Genomic DNA, 21,870 nt, shown 5'->3' on the forward strand with positions numbered 1-21,870 from the left:
GGCAGGGTTACCACGACAAGCCATTTGTGAGTGGCCGTATTTTTGGCATTTAAAACACCTCAGTGGGTTTGGGATGTAAAGCCTCACTGGGCAGTTTAAGTAGCCTGCCTTGATGGAACTTGGAGGCTGTGGAGTGTTAAATGTTATGATGAGAACTCGGGTAGGGACAAGATTCCCATCCTTCCGCATTGATATTCTCTTGACAGCCGTCACTCCTTGGTCTTTTAGTTCAGAGCAGATCTCTTCTTCAGAGACATGAAGAAGATCCCACTCTGAAATGACACCTTGTGAAGTGTTCAGAGTTTTGTGTGGTGTTACACTGATCGGTATTCCCCTTATGGATGTCGCATTCAGGATTCTTTCTGCTTGCTTTGTACTTGAAGCTTCGATTAAAAGATCGCCAGAACGCAGCCATTTTACAGATTTTGGTGATCCTGCCAACCCTTCTAATCCTTTCTGGATAAAGAAGGGTGACATCTTCCCAATTGACTGCTCTCCTGTAGAATGAAGAATGAGGAAAAGCGGTGTTATAGATGGTGTGTTTTTCCTCAGTTCTGGCTCTTTTTGCAGAATTGCTCTCACTCTCATCTGATCGATTAGGTAGGGGCCTTGTTGGGGCCCCAGAAGAAATTGGATTTAAATTACTCATATGAGTAAAGAGAAAGTGTCTGATGCCTAAGTACCTCACCCACCACGGAGCCCTACGAGGGGATGCCCACTCGTGAACTAGCAGGTACTGGGTACATAAATGGGACGCCGAGTTCGCTTAGGAGCACCATACCCACGTTACCAATAAGTTTTTATCCCATCCCAGGACCATAGGGAGGGAGACTTACTGGAACGCAGTTGACTCTAGCAGTAAAATACCACCCGCCGATTGATCCCAGTCTGGCTGGTCTGGGACCTCCCGTCTTGTCGAAGCATGGGCCAAAGTTGTGTATTAAGGCTGGGCCCCTCAACCACCAGGATCCCCCTTTCCGAAAATCCACGGGTCGAGCGCACGGCTGCATACGCTGGATTCCAAAGATGTAACCCTGGAACCAAGGTATGGGCGTTAGATCCCAATGATGCTAGTCTGGAAGTCCAGCAGCGTCACTGGGAGGTCCCCTCACCACGTACAGGTGCCCACGTCAAGGGGAGATAAAGGGATGGTTAAGTGGGAGATGGCAGAGAGTGGTAATAAATGGACACTGCTCTATATGGACTAATGTTATTAGCGGAGTCCCCCAGGGTTCGGTGTTGGGTCCACTGTTGTTTTGTATATTTATCAATGATGTTTATGAAGGTATATCAGGCTTAGTGTCGAAGTTTGCAGATAAAACAAAGGTTGGCAGGGTTGTTAATGACAGTAATGGCAGTGTGCTACTGCAACAGGATCTATACAGTACAGTGGGACCGTCATCAGTTGGTTCTACTGTATAGAATTTAAAAACTGTCTGAGACCATTGTAGTAGCCTTTATGAAAGCAAAAACCCTTCATTTTTCCCTTTATGGAAATTACATCTTTAAGTAAACCCAACATCAATAAACTGTGATCATTGTGACCTAGTTGTTTGTTTATCTGCAGATTCTTGATGCATAAAAAATCACTTCTGATAATCAGATCAAGAGTATTAACCTCTTGTATGCTGCTGTATAAAACAGTCATCCAATACATCTACAAAATTTTGTTAAGTGCATGGGTGACCAACCATTCATCAATTTTAAAACTGATGAATTTGAAGTGCTGATCAAAACATCAAAGGCAGATATTGTTTGGATATCAGAGACATGGCGTCATACAGATATAAGCAGTGCAGAATTGGAATTTGGGGAGTACAATGTGTATAGAAAGGACAGACTGGGTAGGAAGGGTTATGCTGTTAGTTAAGAAACACAAAATCTAAGGAAGTGCATCCAGTTGACATGGATGGACAGTGCAATGTTGAGTCTGTTTGGTGTGACATAAACACTGGGAAAGGGAAAATGAGTGTAGGAGTTTGTTATAGGCCTAATAACTCTGAGGAGTACAATGAACAGTTGTGCAGAGAAGTAGAATGTCTTGTAATGGGGGATTTTAACTTTCCAGATATTGACTGTAATTTGTGGGTTGGTCACTGGCACGCTAGCAAGACTTTTGTGAATTTATTGGAGGATTGTTTTCTACAGCAACATGTTTGAGGGGAAACCAGAGGGAGTAATACCCTTGATATGATTATCAGCAATGATGCAAAGAAAAACAGCAAAGAGTTCTTTACTTATGTGAACTCTAGAAGGGAGGGAATGAATGATTGGTCCACTTAACATAGATGGTTCGATTATTGATGATCCTACTCAAGTAGCTGTTAAACTGAATCAGCATTCATATGAGGCGTTATTCAAGGAGGGGAATGCCAGAAGTTTATCAAACTCTAACAGAGAGCTAAGTGATTTTGCAATAACTGAGAACAAAGTGGAGGAGAAATTGTTGAAGTTAAACATAAAAAAGGCACCTGAGGCTGATGGAATCTATACAGTTATAATGAAGGAGGCAACATGGAAAGTGAGTAAACCCTTAGCCATAATTACGAGAGCACCCTTAGAGTCAGGGGAGGTCCCCATGGACTGGTGATGTGCAAATGTATCCCAGTTCACAAAGGGTGACAGAAATAATTATAGAGCTGTTAGTTCTGGGGAAAATAATGGAGTCACTGGTTAAAGAGGTGATACAGGATCACATAGACAAGGATTTCAGAAAAGCTTCTGATACTGTTGCACATGGAAGACTGCTGTACAAATTGGAGCGGTATGGCATTAAGGGCAAGTTACTGCAATGGATAAAGGGATGGTTAAGTGGGAGATGGCAGAGAGTGGTAATAAATGGACACTGCTCTATGTGGACTCTACATTACTAGCGGAGTCCCCCAGGGTTCGGTGCTGGGCCCATAGTTGTTTTGTGTATTTATCAATGATATTGATGAAGGCATATCACGCTTAATGTTGAAGTTTGCAGATGACACAAAGGGTAGCAGGGTTGTAAATGACAGTAAAGTATGCTACTGCAACAGGATCTAGAAAAGTTAGGCAGATGGGCTGAGAAGTGGCAACTGAAGTTTAACATTGACAAATGCAAAGTAATCCATATAGGTAGCAGTAACCCAAGGAAAACATACCAACTGTGTGGTACTACACTCAGGGAGATGGAGAATGAAAAAGACCTGTGCAGTCAGATATGAGGTTCTCTTAGCAGATGGGCTGCCAGAGCAGATCATGGAGTTTTGTCAATGATATATAAGAATTTTGCTAGTAGAGACAAGGAAGTGATTATCCTTTTGCATAAGGCAGTGGTCAGGTCACACCTTGAGTACTGTATACAGGTCTAAAACTTATTTTAGGAAGGATGTAGTGAGATATTTAGAGAAGGTCAAGAGTAAGTTGAGAATGAAGCCTATATCACCAGCAAAAGATTGGCAAGAGGAACAAAGGGGTGTGCTTATGAAGAAAGGCTTAAGTTTTGCAAGTTGTAGCATCTGGAGACTAAACACCTGCGAGGTAATCTGATCGAGGTGTATAAGGCCTTGAATGGTTCGAGCAGGCTCAATGATGATGGGATATTTCTGCTTTCTCAGATTAAGAACCTAAGGGGCATAGATTGAAATTGAGGAAAGAAAGTTGTAAAATAGATGTGCGTAAGTTTGCGGGTTATTGATTGCTGGAACAGACTTCCATCTGTTGTTGTGGAAGTTGATAGCTTAAATAAATTTAAGGTTGAACTAGACCAACATTTGGAGTGACCGCATGGGTGAAATGGGAAGTTTTTTTTTTTTTTGGCTGATGCTGTATAATCTTGCTTTCTTGCATCCTATGTCTCAACTAATGCTAATGCTAACCCACACGTTCCAGTCAATATCTGGGAAGTCAAAATTCCCCATTATAAGGCAATCCGATTTACTGGCCCACACTATTTCTCTGTACAGTTGTTTTTTGTACTCATAAGAATCATTAAGCCTAAAACACACTCCTACTCTCATGTTTGCTTCCCCAGTGTTTATGCCACACCAAACTGATTCAACATTGCAGTAGCCACCCATGTCAACTGGATGCACTGATTTAGAAGGAAAAAAAAAAAAAAAATTTGCCTGTGGATGCTGATGAGGTTACACCCATGATCGACTGCTCCACTTGATGGTAGATGGACAGCCATGTTTCAAGGAGAACAAAGGGAATTTGATATAGGCTGAGAATCACATCAGAAGTTCAGAATTTGTAGCGGTTTTCCAGCATTTATTCCATTATTAATTATGGAGCCTGCAGCAGATGAAAGATGGTAAGTTTAATCACGTAAGCACCGTTGTTGTGTGTGGTATCTTATATACTGCGGCACCTAAACATTAGTTCAACTCTGCAATGGTACACTGTGATGAACACAGAACTCTGTAAAATGGCCAGGTATAAGTATGGTGATATGTCTGCAAAGCATGTGTGTTGCTTTGTTGTTTCTGGCCACTAAGCTAGTAGGGAGCAGCAATCACCAGGATGACTGCTCCCTTGTACCTATCCACACCAGATTGTTGATGATCCTGCTCAAACAGCTCAGGAGGTGATTGTCCCTCTGTATAAGGCAATGGTTAGGCTGTGCCTTGAGTACTGCGTACAGGTCTGGAGGCCTCATTTAGGAAGGATGTAGATAGCAAACAAACTGAATGAGTATTTTGCATCTACATTCACACATGAGGAATTATTAAGGTTTGAAAATGGCAGAAGGTTATCAAATTGTAGCAGGATACTTAATGATTTTGTAATAAATGAAAGCAAAGTGGAGGACAAATTGTTGAAATTAAAATAAGAAAAGCACCTGGGGTGGATGGAATCTATCCAGTTATATTAAAGGAGTCGGCAAAGGAACTAAGCAAACCCTTAACCATAATTATGAGAGAGCATCCTTGGACTCGGGGGAGGTCCCCCACGGACTGGAGATGTGCAAATGTATCCCCAATTCACAAAGGGGGATCGAAGGGTGACACGAGTAATTACAGACCAATTAGTTTAACTTCTGTTCCGGGTAAAATAATGGAGTCACTGGTTAAAGATGCATTGCAGGATCATCTAGACAAGACTGCAGCAATAATTCAGACACAGCATGGGTTTGTTAAGGGAAAGTTTTGTCTGACAAATTTCATAGGATATTATGATGTGGTTTACAAAGGAACTGGATGCAAAAAATAATTTTCATATATCATATATTTGGATTTCAGGAAAGCTTTTGACACTGTTGCACATGGAAGACTATTGTACAAATTGGAGCAGAATGGTATTAACAGTATGTTGCTACAATGGATAAAAGGATGGTTAAGTGGGAGAAGACAGAGGGTGGTAATCAATGGGTGCTGCTCTTCGTGGACTAATGTTATTAGTGGAGTCCCACAGGGTTCGGTGTTAGGTCCACTGTTGTTTTGTATATTTATCAATGATATTGATGAAGGTATATAAGGCTTAATGTCGAAGTTTGCAGATGATACAAAGGTTGGCAGGGTTGTTAATGACAGTAATGACAGTACACTGCTGCAACAGGATCTAGATAATTTGGGCAGATAGGCTAAGAAGTGGCAACTGAGGTTTAAACATGACAAATGCAAGGTGCTGCATATGGGTAGAAGTAACCCCAGAGAAACGTACCAACTGTGTGGTACTACACTTAAGGTGGTAGAAAATGAAAAAGACCTGGGAGTAATTGTGCAGTCAGATATGAAGTTTTCTGAGCAATACAGACAGGCTGCCAGGGCAGGTCATGGGGTTTTGTCAATGATATATAGGAATTTTGCTAGCAGGGAGAAGGAGGTGATTGTCCCTCTGTATAAGGCAATGGTTAGGCTGTGCCTTGAGTACTGCGTATAGGTCTGGAGGCCTCATTTTAGGAAGGATGTAGATTTGCTTGAGCGTGTACAGAGAAGGGCAACGAGATTGGTGAGGGGAATGAAGGGATCCTGTTACCAAGAGAGGCTTAAGTTCTGCAAATTGCAGTGGCTGGAGACTAGGCACCTGTGCGGTGATCTGATTGAGGTGTATAAGGCCTTGAATGGGTTGAGCACGCTGAACTGGTTGAGCATGGGATCCTTCCACTTGTTCAGATTACCAACCTACGGGGACATAAGTTCAAATTAAGAAAGGACAGATGTAGAATAGATGTGCGGAAATTTGCCTTTAGCCAGCGGGTGGTTAATTGCTGGAACAAACTTCCATCTGTCGTTGTGGAAGTTGATAGGTTGAATAAATTTAAGGAGGAACTGGACAGGCATTTGGAGGGAATGGTGTGATTTTTTTTTTTGGCTGATGCTGCATAAGCTCATACACTGGCTTTCTTGCATCACATGCCACTACTACTAATAGTTGGTGAGAAGATTCCAACATTTCTCTTTTTCTTTCTTTCTTTGGGTCAGCAGTTGAAGCAACAGTAATATTTAGGAAAGTAATAGGCATCCCTTTCCTAATATAATAGCAGAGACCTTTATAAATAATATGAAGGTCAGCAGGTAAAGTGCGTGAAATAGTTTTTAGCACTGGTGTGGAGACTGTACGGCATGTTCATAGTAATGCCAAGAGAAAAGACCTTTGTATAGTTTCCAGTTGGATTTTACAGTAAGAAGGCAGGCCCTTTGAAATCAAATACAGAAGGCATATGATAGAATTGGGATAAGGTACGATACAAGATATGGAGAGTATTGGTTTAAGGGTAAGTTGCTACAATGGATAAAAGGGTGTTTGAGTGGGAGAAGACAGAGAGTGGTAATCAGTGGACACTGCTCTTTGTGGACTAATGTTATTAGTGAAGTCCCACAAGGTTTGGTGTTGTTTTGTATGTTTATCAATGATATTGATGAAGGTATATCAAGCTTAGTGTCGAAGTTTGTACAGAGAATGATACACAAAGATGATACAAAGTTTGGCAGGGTTATTAATGACAGAAATGGCAGTGTGCTACTGCAACAGGATCTAGAAAATTTGGGTAGATGGGCTGAGAAGTTGAACTGAAATTTAACATTGACAAATGCAAAGTATTGCATGTGGGTAGATGTTTTGTTGTTGCTCTGGAGGTTTAATGGCACATCAGCTGCTAAGGCTATAATGTGCCTATTCACTTATTATATAAGACATGAGTTTCCCTAAATCAAAAGAAAATCAGAAATAATTGAAAAGCCGAGTTTGCCTGAGAAAGTCAAAAAATTCAGAAATATTTGCCTTATCACCAATCAGGTTTTCAAGAGTAATTGGTTTATGTAGATTAACCAGTGAGATCAAGGATGAAGTTCTGGCTTGTTTATAATAGGAGCAGACAATAAGAAATGTTTTACAGTCAAATTGTTAGAACAATGTGTACATTGTGGTGGATCATCTCCTCTCAGTAAATGAAGGTGGGTCAGATGTGTATGTCCTATTCTTGCCCTTGAGAGGACTACTTCTTCTCGTCTCGATGTACGGACACTGGAGCGCCAAATTTTCGGGTCTTGTTTAAACTGAAAGAGTTTATTATTAGTCTGAGAGTGCCACAGTGCTGTCCATTGTGATAGGCAAGCAGCATTAATGGTTAGTGCATAATCTGATGCTGGAACAGGGATGTTGGTTAGATCTAAGGTAGTTGGATTTTTTGCAGCTTTATCGGCCAGTTCATTTCCTAAAATACCGGAATGTGCTGGAATCCAGCAAAAAGTGACCTGTTGATTGGGTTCTTTAATTTGCAGTAATAAGCTTCTGATTTCATCCAGAACAGGGTGAACTTTATCTGAGGAATTACATAGCGACATGATTGAGCTGAGGGAATCAGTGTAAATAACAGATTTTAAGGAACAGTTAAAATGAAGATTTTCTAAAGCTAGTTTTATTGCGTATAATTCAGCAGAAAATATACTAAATTCTGACGGAAGGGAAGCTGATACAATTGTATTTGGAAACACTGCAGCTGCTCCAACATTTGAATTAGATTTAGAGCCATCTGTATAAATTGGAGAGAAATCAGTATATCTTTGAATGTGAACTGCGTGAATTTGGTTGATATTTGTTGCTTGCAAGGAATTCTTTCTCCATTGACAGAGATAAGTGTCACAGATTGGAAGAGGAGGAGGAGTCCATGGAGGTTGAGTATAAGTTGCTACCTGCTTTACGGAATGGATGGAAATATTCCAAACTTGCACAAGTTCAAGAAGGCGAAGACCAGCTGGTTTTACTATGCTAGGTTTGTTACTGTATAGGGTTTCTAACGGTGGGTTAAAAAGGTACGACCGAATGGGATGAGAAGCACAACTTTGTATCTTGACAGCATACTTCAGTAACAGTGTTTTCCTGCGTAAATTTAGTGGGGGCTCATGAGCATCAATGTAGAGACTCTGTACTGGCGACGTTCTGAATGCACCAATTGCAATTCTCAAAGCACTGTGCTGAATGGGATCAAGCCAGCGTAATGCACTCTTTCTGGCAGAATCATAGGTTGGAGCACCGTAATCGAGACGAGATCTGATTAATGCCCTGTATAACCGAAGAAGTGAGGTACGGTCTGCACCCCATGTTTGGGCAGATAAAGCTCTGAGTATGTTTAACTTTTTTAGACATGAAGTCCGTACATTTTTAATATGATCTAGGAAATTTAACTTATTGTCAATGGTTAATCCTAGAAATCGGATGTTGCTGGTGACCGGGACAAAGACGTTAGAAATTTGAAGTTCAGGATCTGGATGAAGTTTGCGTTGTCTACAGAAATGGATGGCAACTGTTTTCTGTTGTGAGAGCCGATAGCCGTTGAGGCTTGCCCATTGATGAATTTTATTAAGTGATATCTGAAGCTGTCTTTCAATAGACCTCATGTTTTGAGAATGACAAGAGATGGAAAGGTCATCTGCATAAAGGTAAGTCTCAATTGTATTTGGAAGCTGCTTAGTAATAGTATCTATTCTCAGAGCAAAAAGTGTGGCACTCAGTACTGATCCCTGTGGAACACCTTCTTCCTGGATGAAAGTTGGGGAAAGGGCATGTTGATATCGAACTTGAAATGTTCTTGTATGTAGAAAGTTCTGAATGAATATAGGAAGATTGCTTCGTAGTCCGAGAAGGTAAAGATCACTAAGTATACCATACCGCCAGGTGGTATCAAAAGCCTTCTCTATGTCTATTGAAACCATTACTAGATGTTCATGTTTGACAAAAGCATTACGGATGGCAAATTCCGCCTTGACCATAAGATCTAAGCATGATCTGTTTTGGCGAAAGCCATATTGACAATGGCTCATTAGATGTTCCGACTCAATGATCCAGACGAGTCTTCTGTGGATAATTTTCTCAAGGATTTTACTGAGGCAGCTTGAGAGAGATATGGGTCTATAGCTATTTGGGTTGGATGGATCTTTTCCAGGCTTCAGGAATGCCAAAATTGTAGAGTGATGCCAAGATGCTGGAAAAACATTTTCTAAAAATATGCGATTGTAAAAGACCAGGAGGCAGCGCAGAGCTTTGTCATCAAGATGTTGTAGCATGACATAATAAATTCCATCTGGCCCAGCAGCACCATTGCGAGCTGTTCTAATGACATGTAAAAGTTCAGAATATTGCAGAGGTTTGTTATATGGGAGAAGACGGGTAGTTTGAAAATGAATAGCATGCTTTTCTTTAGTGTTTTTAATTCTTTGGAATGAGGTAGTATAGGCTGACATTGCTGAGATTTCTGCAAAAGTATTGGCTAAAGCATTAGCTATATCTACAGGATTAGAGAGATCTTTTCCATTCCAGGAGAGGATTGGAGAAGGTATGGTAGGAAACTTACCAGACAGCTGTCTAATTTTTTTTCCATATTATTTTGGGATCGGTATTTCTGTGAAAAGTGGATGCAAAACCGGTCCAGGATTCTTTCTTTGCTTGTTTTTGTATGAAGCGTGCTTTTGCCCTTAATTTCTTATAATTAATGAGATTGACTGTGCTCGGACATTTCCGAAACAAATTCCAGGCTTTATTTTTTGCTCTCTTTGCTGTGGTGCATTTGTCATTCCACCAGTAATTATAATGCTTTCGGCCCGGCGGATTTGATATTGGTATTGTGTCTTTAGCCACATTTAGAAGATGCGACGTGATGTAATCTGTCACATCATCAATGTGCTGGAGGCGGATTTTTTCCTCATCAAGGTCAATTGATGATTGAAATTTTGCCCAGTCTGCTCGGACAAATTTCCACTTTCTGCAGGGTTGAATTGAAGGAGTCTTTGCTTTTAGAAAGTTGCATACTATTGGGAAGTGGTCACTGCCCATGGGATCGTTTATTACATACCACTCTATGGCTGGGACTAGTACTGGTGAACAAATTGAGAGATCTATTGCTGAGGTGTGTCCTGTTGGAAGCTGTACGTGTGTCGGTGCACCTGTATTGAGTATAGTGAGATTTGGTGCATCCAAAAAACTTTCAATTAGTCGGCCTCGTCTATCCAATTTAGGAGAGCCCCATAATGGGTGGTGCCCGTTAAAGTCCCCTAATATACAGAGAGGTGAAGGTATCTGTATAAAGAGATCTTCAAGATCTTTTAAAGAGTTAGTACAGTTTGGCGGTAGGTATATTGAGACTAGTGTTATTGCACTATGGAGAATTATACGAACAGCAACAGCTTCTATATTAGTTTGGAGTGGGATATGTTTAGTTGGGATCTTTGAATTTACTAGGATTGCCACACCACCATGGGCAGCGCTAGTGGTATTTCGATCTCTTTGATAAATGCAATAGTTCTTTATCAAAGGAGAAATTTGTGTGGTTAGGTAAGTTTCCTGTAAACAAAAGGCAACCGGAGAATACTGATTAATTAGGTATTGAATATCGTCTGTGTTTGAACGAAAGCCTCTGCAATTCCATTGTAAGATGCTGTGGTTCATTTTGGTTTAGATGAGGACGATTCATCTGACTGTTTTTTGTTTGAGGAGGATTTTTTTCGGTCTCTTTTCGGGAAGGTAGGGCGACCGGTATCCATAGTATCGTTTGCGTGAAGTTCTAGTATTGGTTCTTCATGATCTGGGTTTACATCTACTTCCATACTACCAGTGGATGATTCAGGTTTATTGTTGTGTTTAGTAGTTTTCAGTTTTTCTTTGTCATGCGGGACTGTCCGAGTCTCAACTGGGATACTGATTGGAGTTGGTCGATTCAGTGGTTTTAATTTGATGTATGTCTTTGACAAGGTTTGATAATGTGTTTTTAACCCAGTTAGCTAGAGATGTGCAGGGAGGTATGGATACATCTGTTTGAGCTGCTGTTGAATTAAAGCTTCGAGTGTGAGCTGCATATGAACGACTGGGCATGGTCGACATAACCTGTCTGCGTGCCTCGGGGTACGTAACTTTGTGCTCTATTTTATATTTTTGGATTTTCTTCCCCGTTTTCCACATTTCACAAGATTTGGAAAAGGCTGGATGACTTTCTTTGCAGTTGGGACAAATGGGACTTGAGGCTGAACAGTCTGTTTGTGTATGCTCCTTGGAACCACAAATTGGACAAATGGCATCACCTCTACATGCTTGTTGCGAATGTCCATATTTTTGGCATTTAAAGCAACGTAGAGGATTAGGTATGTAAGGCCGTATTCGGCAGTTTAAATAGCCAGCTTTTACTGAGGATGGCAAATCTGGGGTGCTGAATGTTAAAATTATGGATCGGGTTGGAACAAGATTTCCATCTTTTTTGGTTTTTATACGTTTTGCACTAATTACTTTTTGATTGCCCAGTTCCTGTACTAGTTCCTCTTCAGATACTGTAATCAGGTCCCACTCTGTGATGACACCTTTTGATGAGTTTAACGTATTGTGGGGAGTTACAGATACGGGTAGCCCAGCAAAGGTTGTTGTTTTAAGCAGCCATTCTGAATGTTTTGAGGAAGCTGTTTCGATTAGGAGGTCTCCGGACTGCAGACGTTTAACCATTTTCGGCGTACCAGCAATGGATTCCAAAAATCTTTGGATGACAAATGGTGACAATTTGCCGACAGGCTGGTTGGAGAGCGAATGTATTACAAGGAAGTTTGGCATCTCATTGCTCTGCACTTCTCTTCGGAGCCTTTTTGGTTGGGTTAGGTCATCATCATTTGGTATGTCTGGCCTTGAATTTGAAGGCTCTAGTGGTGGATAGTCATTTATATCCATCATTACTCCTTTTCGCCCTGGAGGATAACTTTTCCCCCAGGTTACCGGCCCCGCCACGGGGAGGCAGGAGCAGTGCCGCTCGGAGGACAAGCGGTTGAAGTGTTAGTTAATAAGTAAAAATATAAATTGAGGAAAATGTAAAGAAAGGTGTATTTCCTTCCTGTGTTCTACTTGTTACTTTTCAAGTATAGAACTGTTTTTAAAGTAAAACTGTTTATAGAAATGTGAACGTAAAATATAATTTCAATCACTTATCAAGAGCACTTTATAAATCGCAAGAATATAGCTTGGCCTCGAAATACGCTTGGCACCCGGGGCCATGTGGGTAGAAGTAACCCCAGAGGAATGTACCAACTGTGTGGTACTATACTTAGGGTGGAGAAAATGAAAAAGACCTGGGAGTGATTGTGCAGTCAGATATGAAGTTTTCTGAGTAATGCAGACAAGCTGCCAGAGCAGGTCATGGGGTATTGTCAATGATATATAGGAATTTTGCTAGCAGGGAAAAGGAGGTGATTATCCGTTTATATAAGGCAATGGTCAGGCTACACCTTGAGTACTGCATACAGGTCTGGAGGCCTTATTGGTGAGGCCTCCAGACCTCCTCATTCCCCTCACCAACAAGATTGGTGAGGGGAATGAGGAGGGTCCTCTTACCAAGAAAAGCTTAAGTCCTGCAAATTGCAGCAGCTGGAGACTAGGCACCTGTGAGGTGATCTGATTGAGGTGTATATGGTTGAGCATGCTGAATTTTGACGGGATTCTTCCGCTTGCTCAGATTACGAACCTGAGGGGGATAAATTCAAATTGAGGAAAGACAGTTGTAGAATAGCTGTGCAGAAATTTGCCTTTAGCCAGTGGGTGGTTAATTGCAGGAACAAACTTCTATCTGTTGTTGTGGAAGTTGGTAGCTTAAATGAATTCAAGGAGGAACTGGACAAACTTAGAGGGAATGGTTGTGTGAAATTTTTATTTTTATTTTTTTGGCTGATTCTACATAAGCTCATACACTTGCTTTCTTGTATCACATGCCTCTTTTACTACTACTACTACCTTGCTGTTACTGATCATTGGTCACTCATCAAAATTGCAAGAAAATAATGACAATATTGAGTCTTTCTCTCTTTTAAACATTAAATACGTGCCAAAAGAGGATGAGGTTAAAATTATATGTGCTATGTAATTTGATAAATTAAGGTATAAAAGAAGTTAAGGCATTAAGCGAATTAAAGCTGATTGTAAAAAGGGGAGATAAAAACAAAACAGCAGGCAAGTAGTCTATAATTGACCTTACAGATAACACAAATATAACAGGAGGAAAGCAAACTTACTGCCACAATAAAGTGTGAATTCGAAACCAAAACATGAACTGAAAACTATATATATATAAAAAAAAGCTCTAGCTAGTGACATCTAGTGGCAGAAAAAAAAAGAATTAAATTCGTGATACACAGAACTCAGCACAGAAAAGAATTATATATGGCGATAAAAGTTGCATGGAAAGTTGCTAAAAACTTTGCAAAAGTAAAAAAAGTTAATACAGGGGGAAAATAGCATCTCACTATGTATTCAGAAAACTAGTCTCATGAGAAATAAGAGGAAGCTACAAGAAAAGTAAAAAGAAGTAATTGTAGAAAAACGGTGATGCTCAATTAGTCCATGGTTGCAAATCACATTCCTATAGTAAGGACCTTGAACTGAGTTCTGAGCGTATGAATCAGGAATTAAGTAAAAACAGCTCAAAGGTAAGTGAATAAAATAATGTGGATAAAAGTGAACAAGTAATAAGTGAATAAACATATATACAAAAAAAAGTACATACGTTGAATAGGATAACAGTGCTCATGGTCACTTGTCACATAATGCATGAAATTTATAAAACGTACAAATCAAGATAATGAGAAAAAGTAGCATTAAATAAACTGAAACTCAAAGATATGTACTTAATACCTGTATGTTAGGTGTTCCTATATTTTCCAACAATAAAAGCTGTTTTACTGTCAAGTCCTGCAGACTACAGGTAGGGAAACACTGCCTTAGAATAATTCCCCACAGCCATTTGTTTGCTAATAATCTGAATGCCTATTTCATTACTCATGTGGTAATTCATGGCTGGCCATAAGTATTCTGAGGTGCATTCCAGTGTAACTTTGTTGAAGCCAGCCACTAACCTGTATCTATCCCATGATTTCCCCCTATCCTACCAATTGCCCCAGGGACTAATCTTGGGGATCTATTGTGATTTTAGTGAACAATTTGACATAGCTTTGATTGGATTTTGAATAAATCTAAATTTTTTGTTTGTTGTTTGCTATTATTACAAATTTTCATCTGCACAAGTTTGCAATTTCCGATTAGCTGGCCTACATCCTCGACATCTGGGGTGGGCGGTTGGGAGTTCCCCCCTAGCCGGCTCAACAGGTTTCAAGGTGGTGAGGTGCAGAGGAAGTTTCAAAAGTTAATCTTAGCATTTCCATGCCCTCGAGTTATTGTTTGAGCTCCTGGGACCCTCGTCTGTTAAACTTGGACGAGGGAAGAGTTTTTAAATTGTGTTCCTTGAATAGATTTTCGGAACTTTGTGTGTTATTGTGTTTGTAAATTTCGTCTTGGGTACAGGCCTTTTTGTGAGTTGGCTGTCTGACTCCACTGTTAATAATTTTGTAAAAATTGTATATAGTGGTGAGTTGGCCGGTTTTTGACCTTCTCTTTTAAAATTGTATATAGAAATTCTTTTATTTATACAAACTAATATGTCCATTAAAAGATCGATCACTGGCTCTCTCCCCAACCTAACTCTTGAAGAGAAAGAAAATAAGGAGATAATGTCCCGAAAAGAGTTTCAGGACTCAGTAAGTGAAATCTTGGAAGATGAGATTCAAGAAATCAGCCAGGGAATACTGACTGTGGCTGAACAATTGGTATTAGAAGAAACTGAGATGCAGATGACCCTGACTGGTGGAGCAAAAAGAAAATCTAATGCAAAGGACTCTGCTTCTAGAATGAAAAAGAATGCCAAGAAATCGGAAACAGCTCACAAGGATAAGACGAAATCAAGTCAGGTGAAAGAAGGAACTTCTAAATCCAAGCAGTTGGAACTGATGCAGATACCAAAGTTGTCTCCGACTGAAATGAATGACTCTAGGAAGGAAGAATTAAAGTTTCAAAGGAAAGGCTTGATAGCTCTGAGGATGAACTGAATATTTTGAACTTGCTTGGTCTTGAAAAGACCAAGCTAGTTCAAAAAGCTAGGAGTAGGTTGAGGCAAATTCTTTTCCTAAATGGAAATAATATACCAGGAACAACCTCAGCACAAATATTGGAGATCTGGGACAAGCTCAAGATGGCAATCCTGGAGCTCCAAATTGATAATCAAGTTTTAAGGACCAAGGATTAGGAAAGCCAAGAATCGCCTAAAGATTATACAACAGTGGTTTCTTTGAAGGAACCAATGAAGCCTAAAGTTGCAATAATTACAACTAAAAATGAAAGTTACAAGAGTAGGGAGGAAACGAAGTGGAAATCGAGAAAGATATTGAGGAGATTACTAAATGTTTCAAGGCACTTGGAATGAAAATTGAAAAGGTTAAAAAGCAGAGTCCTAAAATATTAATTTTTGATGTAGAGCAGGATGTTGACAAGAATCTGTTATTGGACCAGCTGTGGTTACGAAACCTGAAGGACTATGGGGTGGACCAAGGTTTTCCAGGATAGTGTCTCAGTGAATAAAGTGAAAAATAAGAATGTGAATAACTGGATTTTACAGGTTTCAGGGATTATTTATAAACAGTTATTAAGTGTGGAAGGGTCTTTGTAAATTGTTCGTCTTGTTGAGTTCGTGATATTATTACAGTTACTCAGTGCTATAGATGTATGGCCAAAGGCCATACAACAAAATATTGTAAAAGCAAGGCATTCTGTGGTCATTTTTCAGTTAAAGGGCACTCTTATAAAAACTGACCAATTTTTATAGAAGCACTGCGATGCATAAATTGCTGGCGAAAAAGAGTTCCAACTGAGCATACGGGTGTGGATCAAACCTGTACAGAGTACAAGAGGGCTATAAAGCTCAATTGCAAAGGAACTGACTATGAATAGAAATCTCAGTTCTGTTTTAAAAATTGTCCAAATAAATGCGCAAAGATCAAAAGTTATGGATTCTCAGATGGTGAAAGAGGTTGAGGAGAGGGCTTATGACATAGTGCTTTTACAGGAACCTTACTCTTACCTTGGAAAAGTGAGGGGATATCGGGGCACTTAGGGTTCTTGAATGTGGCAAAGAGCTGTACTCTGCAAGTGTAGTTGTTAACCCAGATTTGGGAGTAATAATGATTACGTCACTTTGCAATGAGTATGGAGAATGTGCTGAAATAGTTGGCCCTCTTGGATCTCTTACCTAGTTTCCCTTTACTGTAAATATAATGATATACAGGCGCCTCCGTAGCCAGGTGGGAAGGAGCAGCAGTGCGTAGCACACGCTTCTTGATTAGACCGGGGTTCGAGCCCGTCACCACCAAATACGGAGGATGCGGAAAGGTTAAGGAATGACCACCGCATATCCTGGAGCAATATGGCCTTAGTTGCTAATGCTCCTAAAAACCAAACAACAACAACATAATGATATACTTGAGACATATTTGAGATATTTAGAGAAGGTTGAGAACAAAGCCTGTGATTGTCGCAGCAGACTCAAATGCTGGTTCCACAGACTCAAATGCTGGGGTGCGGGAATGTCCGATGATAGAGGTATGGATCGTGAGGACTTCCTGGTATCTGTGGGCTGGGACGTGGTTAATGATTCTTCGCAGCTGCCCACCTTTTCCTCCACGTCTGGGGAGTCATATATTGATATTACTATTTGCTCTAGTGCCTCGATAGTGCATGTACAAAACTGGAAGGTTCATGGGCGTGTGACGACCAGTGACCACAGATGCATCTCTTATAAGTATGTTATGACTGGGGAGTCGCGGACTTGGCTTGAGACCAATAGGTTTTCCACAAGGACTGCCAACTGGGATAAATTTGCTAGTGTTGTTCAAAATCAGTTAAATCAAGTTGTGGGTTGAAGGACTATGAGTGCAGAATCAAAGACTGAGTTGGTAAAAAGGATTCTTCAAAGTGCATCAAGAATTTCTATGAAAAGGAAAAGAAAGCGTTTAAAGAAAGTGCCATGGTGGAAATCTGAGTTAAATGTATTAAAGAGAAGGGCGAGAGTTGCACATAAAGATTATCAAAGAATAAGAATAAATGGAGATTATGGACTAAATGAACTGAAGGAATTTTATATGACTTTAAAGCGTGAGTACTCTACCAAGATAAAGTTGTATGAGATTGGTGTGGTAAAGCTTTCTGGAAAGGCAACGAAACTTTGATCCATGGAATCCAGTTTATAAAATCATAACTGAAACGGAGTATTTGGCTGATGTAGTGCACAGTGTTGGGACGAGCCTCATGGTGAGACCATTACTTGTGGTCAGATGGTTAACAGAGTCTTGAGAAGTCTTTTTCCTAAGGAGGGTTCAAATAATAATGACCAAGAAAATATATTGTTGGAGAATAATATGTATAAAAATGAGCAGAATGAGTGTCCTTTCACTAATGATGAGTTAATTTTGGATATAAACCAGGTAAAGGATGGTAAGGTGCTGGGGAGGATTTCCTGGATATTCACGTAAAGTTCTTCTCCAAGCATCAAGATATTCTGCTGGACTTGTATAATACTTGTCTGGCGGAAGGAACATTTCAAAAGACTTGGAGTACTGCAGTCTTGAGAGTGATTCTGAAGAGTCCGGAGAAGCCCATGAACGAGCCGACATCATATCGGCCCATTGCTCTATTGTCAATATTGGGTAAAGTCTACGAGAGGTTGCTCTTGTTTATACTACAAAATAGATATGAAGCTCAACATTTGAGTTCTGGAAACCAGTTTGGTTTTAAAAAGGGTTCCTGAAGAGAGGATGCTGTCAGAATGATGATGAATTTAGTTAATGATGCAAGGGCTCGATATGTACTTGGCTTATATGTGCTTCGTGGACTTTAGAGGTGTATTCGATGCCTTGTGGTGGGGTAGTATCCTCTGCAGGGTTTAAGATCTTTCAGAGTTATTTCTCGGATTGTAGTGTTATTGTAAGCTTGACAAGAAGTTTATAACATTGAAGGGGATGCCCACAGCGATCCATACTTGGCCCTTACATCTGGAACATGATGTTAGATGAATTTTTGCAGAGAGACTTGGGGACCTCTCACGCAATTGCATCTGCAGATGATTTGGCCTTTGCTACTGAAGGAGACTCAAGAAAAGAACTTGAGAAGGCTAGTGCCATTCTCCAGGAATTGCTCGACTGGAGTGGAATACACAAGTTGAGCATTTCAACAAATAAAACAGTCAGCATGCCTTGTTACACTCAGTTTACCAAGCTGGTAAACTGAGTGTAACAAGGCCACCACTTGTGAAGTGTGGAGATGTCTCTCTTAAGTATGTGAGGTGCATCAGATACCTGGGTTTGTATCTGGAGGAGTGATTGTTTTTTACTGAGCATGCTAAATTTCTGAAGCAGAAAACCAAGCTCCTGTATTCCAAGCTCCGTAGAGTTATAAGAGTTAAATGGGGCATAAAAGGTTGTGCTTTAAACATACTCTATGAGTGTGTTTTTGTACCAATACTGACTTTTGCTGCCGGGGCTTGGTTCAGTCGAGCGGTAAATTCTGCAGTGAGGAGACAGTAGCTGCCTGCTCAACGATTTGCTCTTCTGGATATAACTAGGGTCATTGTATCTACGGATGCGGTGCAAGTTATATAGGGGAAGATGCCGGCGGACCTCTTGGTGGTTCGAGCTGGCTTACTGTATTCTCTAAGGCGAGGCATTTCCACAGAACTTCTTGGCATTCAATCTTGCCCAGACGGCGGAGTGGTGTCGGATAGGGAACTGATGATAAGTGAGAGAATTCAGATAGGGAGAGAATTCAGAAAGGGATTATTAAATTATTACCCTGTGAAGAACGGCTAATGACCAAAAGCTTGTAAATCATAAATCAAAAGAGTACTTTTGGATAAGATGGAAAATTTTTTCAAAATTTTGTTGTTATTGTGTTGGATTGTTTCCCAAATTTTTAAATTTTTATTGTATGAAGATTAATAATGAAAAAAGTGCATATGTGCATAGTGCTCAGGAGGCACACTTTAACTCTGTTGCTTACATGATGATATCCTACCAATTAGCAGTTTCTCTGATGCCTTAGAGTCCCCTTCTCAATGGCATTAGCAAAGACCCTTGCACAATTTCTGTTCAAATGAATTCCATCTTTACTAAAGGAGTTCTTTGCCCCAACTGAGCAAGTCATGCTAGGAAAAATTTATGCCCATAAGCCAGGCTAAGTCCCTTCATTCTCAAGTTAATCAACAAGGCTCTAATCATATCATCCATTCTGTTGTTTCTTAGAAGAAATGCTGCAGACATAACATTTTGATCTATCTTGCAGTACAGTTTAATGTAAAATAAATGTCTACAATTAATGAGAATTATACAACTGGTAAAAGTAAATGCTTAAAATTAATGGGAATTATACAACTGGTATAGTTGATGAAGGGATGACTTGTATACCGAAAGTTCACTAATGTAAATTTTAATTTTAATGTTAAGTTAATAAACTAATGTTCATTACACTGGTGATTTTAAAAGAAAAACAGAAATCAGTTACCTCTTAACACTTAGAAAGTAGCTTCTTTCAACAGGAGCATAAAGAGACTTGTTAGTCTGAAATATAATTAATATATTTTATAATTAATCGATTCAGGAGATAAGATTTTGGTTTCACAAAATTATTAATCTAAATTCGAATCTAAATTTGAATTATGTGGATTTTTTATATTACAATAAAAAATCCACATAAAGACTGATAAGATCAAAAGTATGAATTAAAAAACAAGGTTAGATATATTTTGATTTCAGATCTTACTTATTCTCTAACTAAAAAAAAAATTCATTCCCATATTTGATTAAAAAAAAAAAAAAAACAAAAGAGATCAGGAATACAAAAATTTACAGAGCTGGGCAGATTTAATCATGAAAACAGAGGAACATATGGACATGGAAAATATGTGAAATACAGTTTACTTTGGACTTCAGAAATGAAAGAGTCACCTATAAGAAAGTAAAAGTTATAATAAATGCAAAAAGAGCTTTTTTTTTTTTTTTTTTTTTTTTTTTTTTATGTGAAACACCCTTGGGGGAGCCTCAACCGAGTAAATCTGAACGGAACAAAGAATTTTGCACATGGAAGTGACGTCATTTGCAGTTTGCACCAGAGCCAAATTATCGCCACTTGTATTGTTACAATAATACGAGTATTTGTAATTGAACATCACAACAATACAAGTATTTGAAATCAAATACTTGTATTGTTGCAATCATACTTCCTGCAGCTACCATTTCAAAGATGCTGTCAATTGATTGCAGCCATTCGAATGTCTGCAATCAAATGGGTAATTATGCTACTGGCTTAGATTTTGCTAACCTCTTCCAAGCCAAGAATGTTTCACATAACACATAACCATATGTGCTATTTTTTTCTCCCTAACATTATCAGGGGGGAGTTTCTCCAGAAAGAATTAAAGAAAAACAGATATACAGTATTTGTACAGAAATGTTTTAAAGATTAATTTATTCTTATTTTAACTTCGTTGACCAAAATTAGAGTGAAATTATGGCCAAAAATCAAATTAGAATAAAAAAAAAAAAAAGTAAAATAAAACTGATGTAATAATACCGTGTACGTCTTTTTATGCATCCTTTGATTTAGTAACATCAACCTCTGTATCTAAATTCACAGAATTTTGTGTAAGCACAAATTAGCATTAGTAGAGGCATATCTGATGCAAGAAAGCAAGCATAGGGAATCAGCCAAAAAAAAAAAAACAAACAAACAAAAAAAAAAAAAGTACCCATTTCACCTCTCCGTTCATTCCAAATACCTGTCCAGCTCAGCCTGAAATCTATTTAGGCTATCAACTTCCACAACAAAGGATGGAAGCCTGTTCCACCAACCAACTACCCGCCGGCTAAAGGTAAACTTCTGCACATTTATCCTACATCTGTCTTTCAGCAATTTGAATTTATGCCCTCTCAGGTGATTATTCTGAGGAAGAGGAAGAATCCCATCAGCACTGAGCATGCTCAAACCATTCAAGGCTTTATACACCTCACTCAGATTACCTCGCAGGTGCCTAGTCTCCAGACACTAATTTGCAAAACTTAAGCCTTTCTTCGTAAGAGCAACTCTTTGTTCCATTCACTAATCTTGTTGCCTTTCTCTGTACTCGTTCCAAAAGCTCTACATCCTTCTAAAAATGAGGCCTCCAGACCTGTATACAGTATTCAAGGTGTGGCCTGACCATTGCCTTATACAAGGGGATAATCACCTCCTTATCCTGGCTAAAAAAATTCCTGTATATCATTGACACGACACCATGAGCTACTCTTGCAGACAGTCTGCACTGCTCAGAAAACTTCATATCTGCCTGCACAATTACGTCCAGGTCCTTTTCGTTCTCTACTTTTTTTTTGGAAGTTGTTGGCGAATTGGCTTCTGTGGCCATAATGCACCTCCCAAGGTTTTTGCAATATTTTGATCCAAGCCCGAGGTGGGATTCGAACCCGCGACATTTGGGTTGCCAGGCAGGCACTTTACCCACCTGGCTAGCCCGGTCGGCTTGTTCTCTACCACTGTCAGTGTAGTACCACAGAGTTGATACATTACTCT

At 39.6% G+C, this 21,870-nt stretch overlaps 1 protein-coding gene across 1 annotated transcript in view; it reads right to left on the bottom strand.

Moving 5' to 3' along the window:
- hob (bridge-like lipid transfer protein family member hobbit) overlaps nt 1-21,870 on the bottom strand; it is a 916,854-nt gene that overhangs the window by 255,077 nt on the left and 639,907 nt on the right. The window contains exon 35 of the mRNA XM_090374277.1: nt 19,810-19,865. Coding sequence (XP_090230403.1) covers nt 19,810-19,865 — 56 coding nt within the window. The remainder of the gene's footprint in view (nt 1-19,809; nt 19,866-21,870) is intronic.

This window comes from Mastigoproctus giganteus, chromosome 5, assembly GCF_048544385.1.
Source record: "Mastigoproctus giganteus isolate SK-2022 chromosome 5, ASM4854438v1, whole genome shotgun sequence".
Lineage (NCBI taxonomy): Eukaryota > Metazoa > Arthropoda > Arachnida > Uropygi > Thelyphonidae > Mastigoproctus > Mastigoproctus giganteus.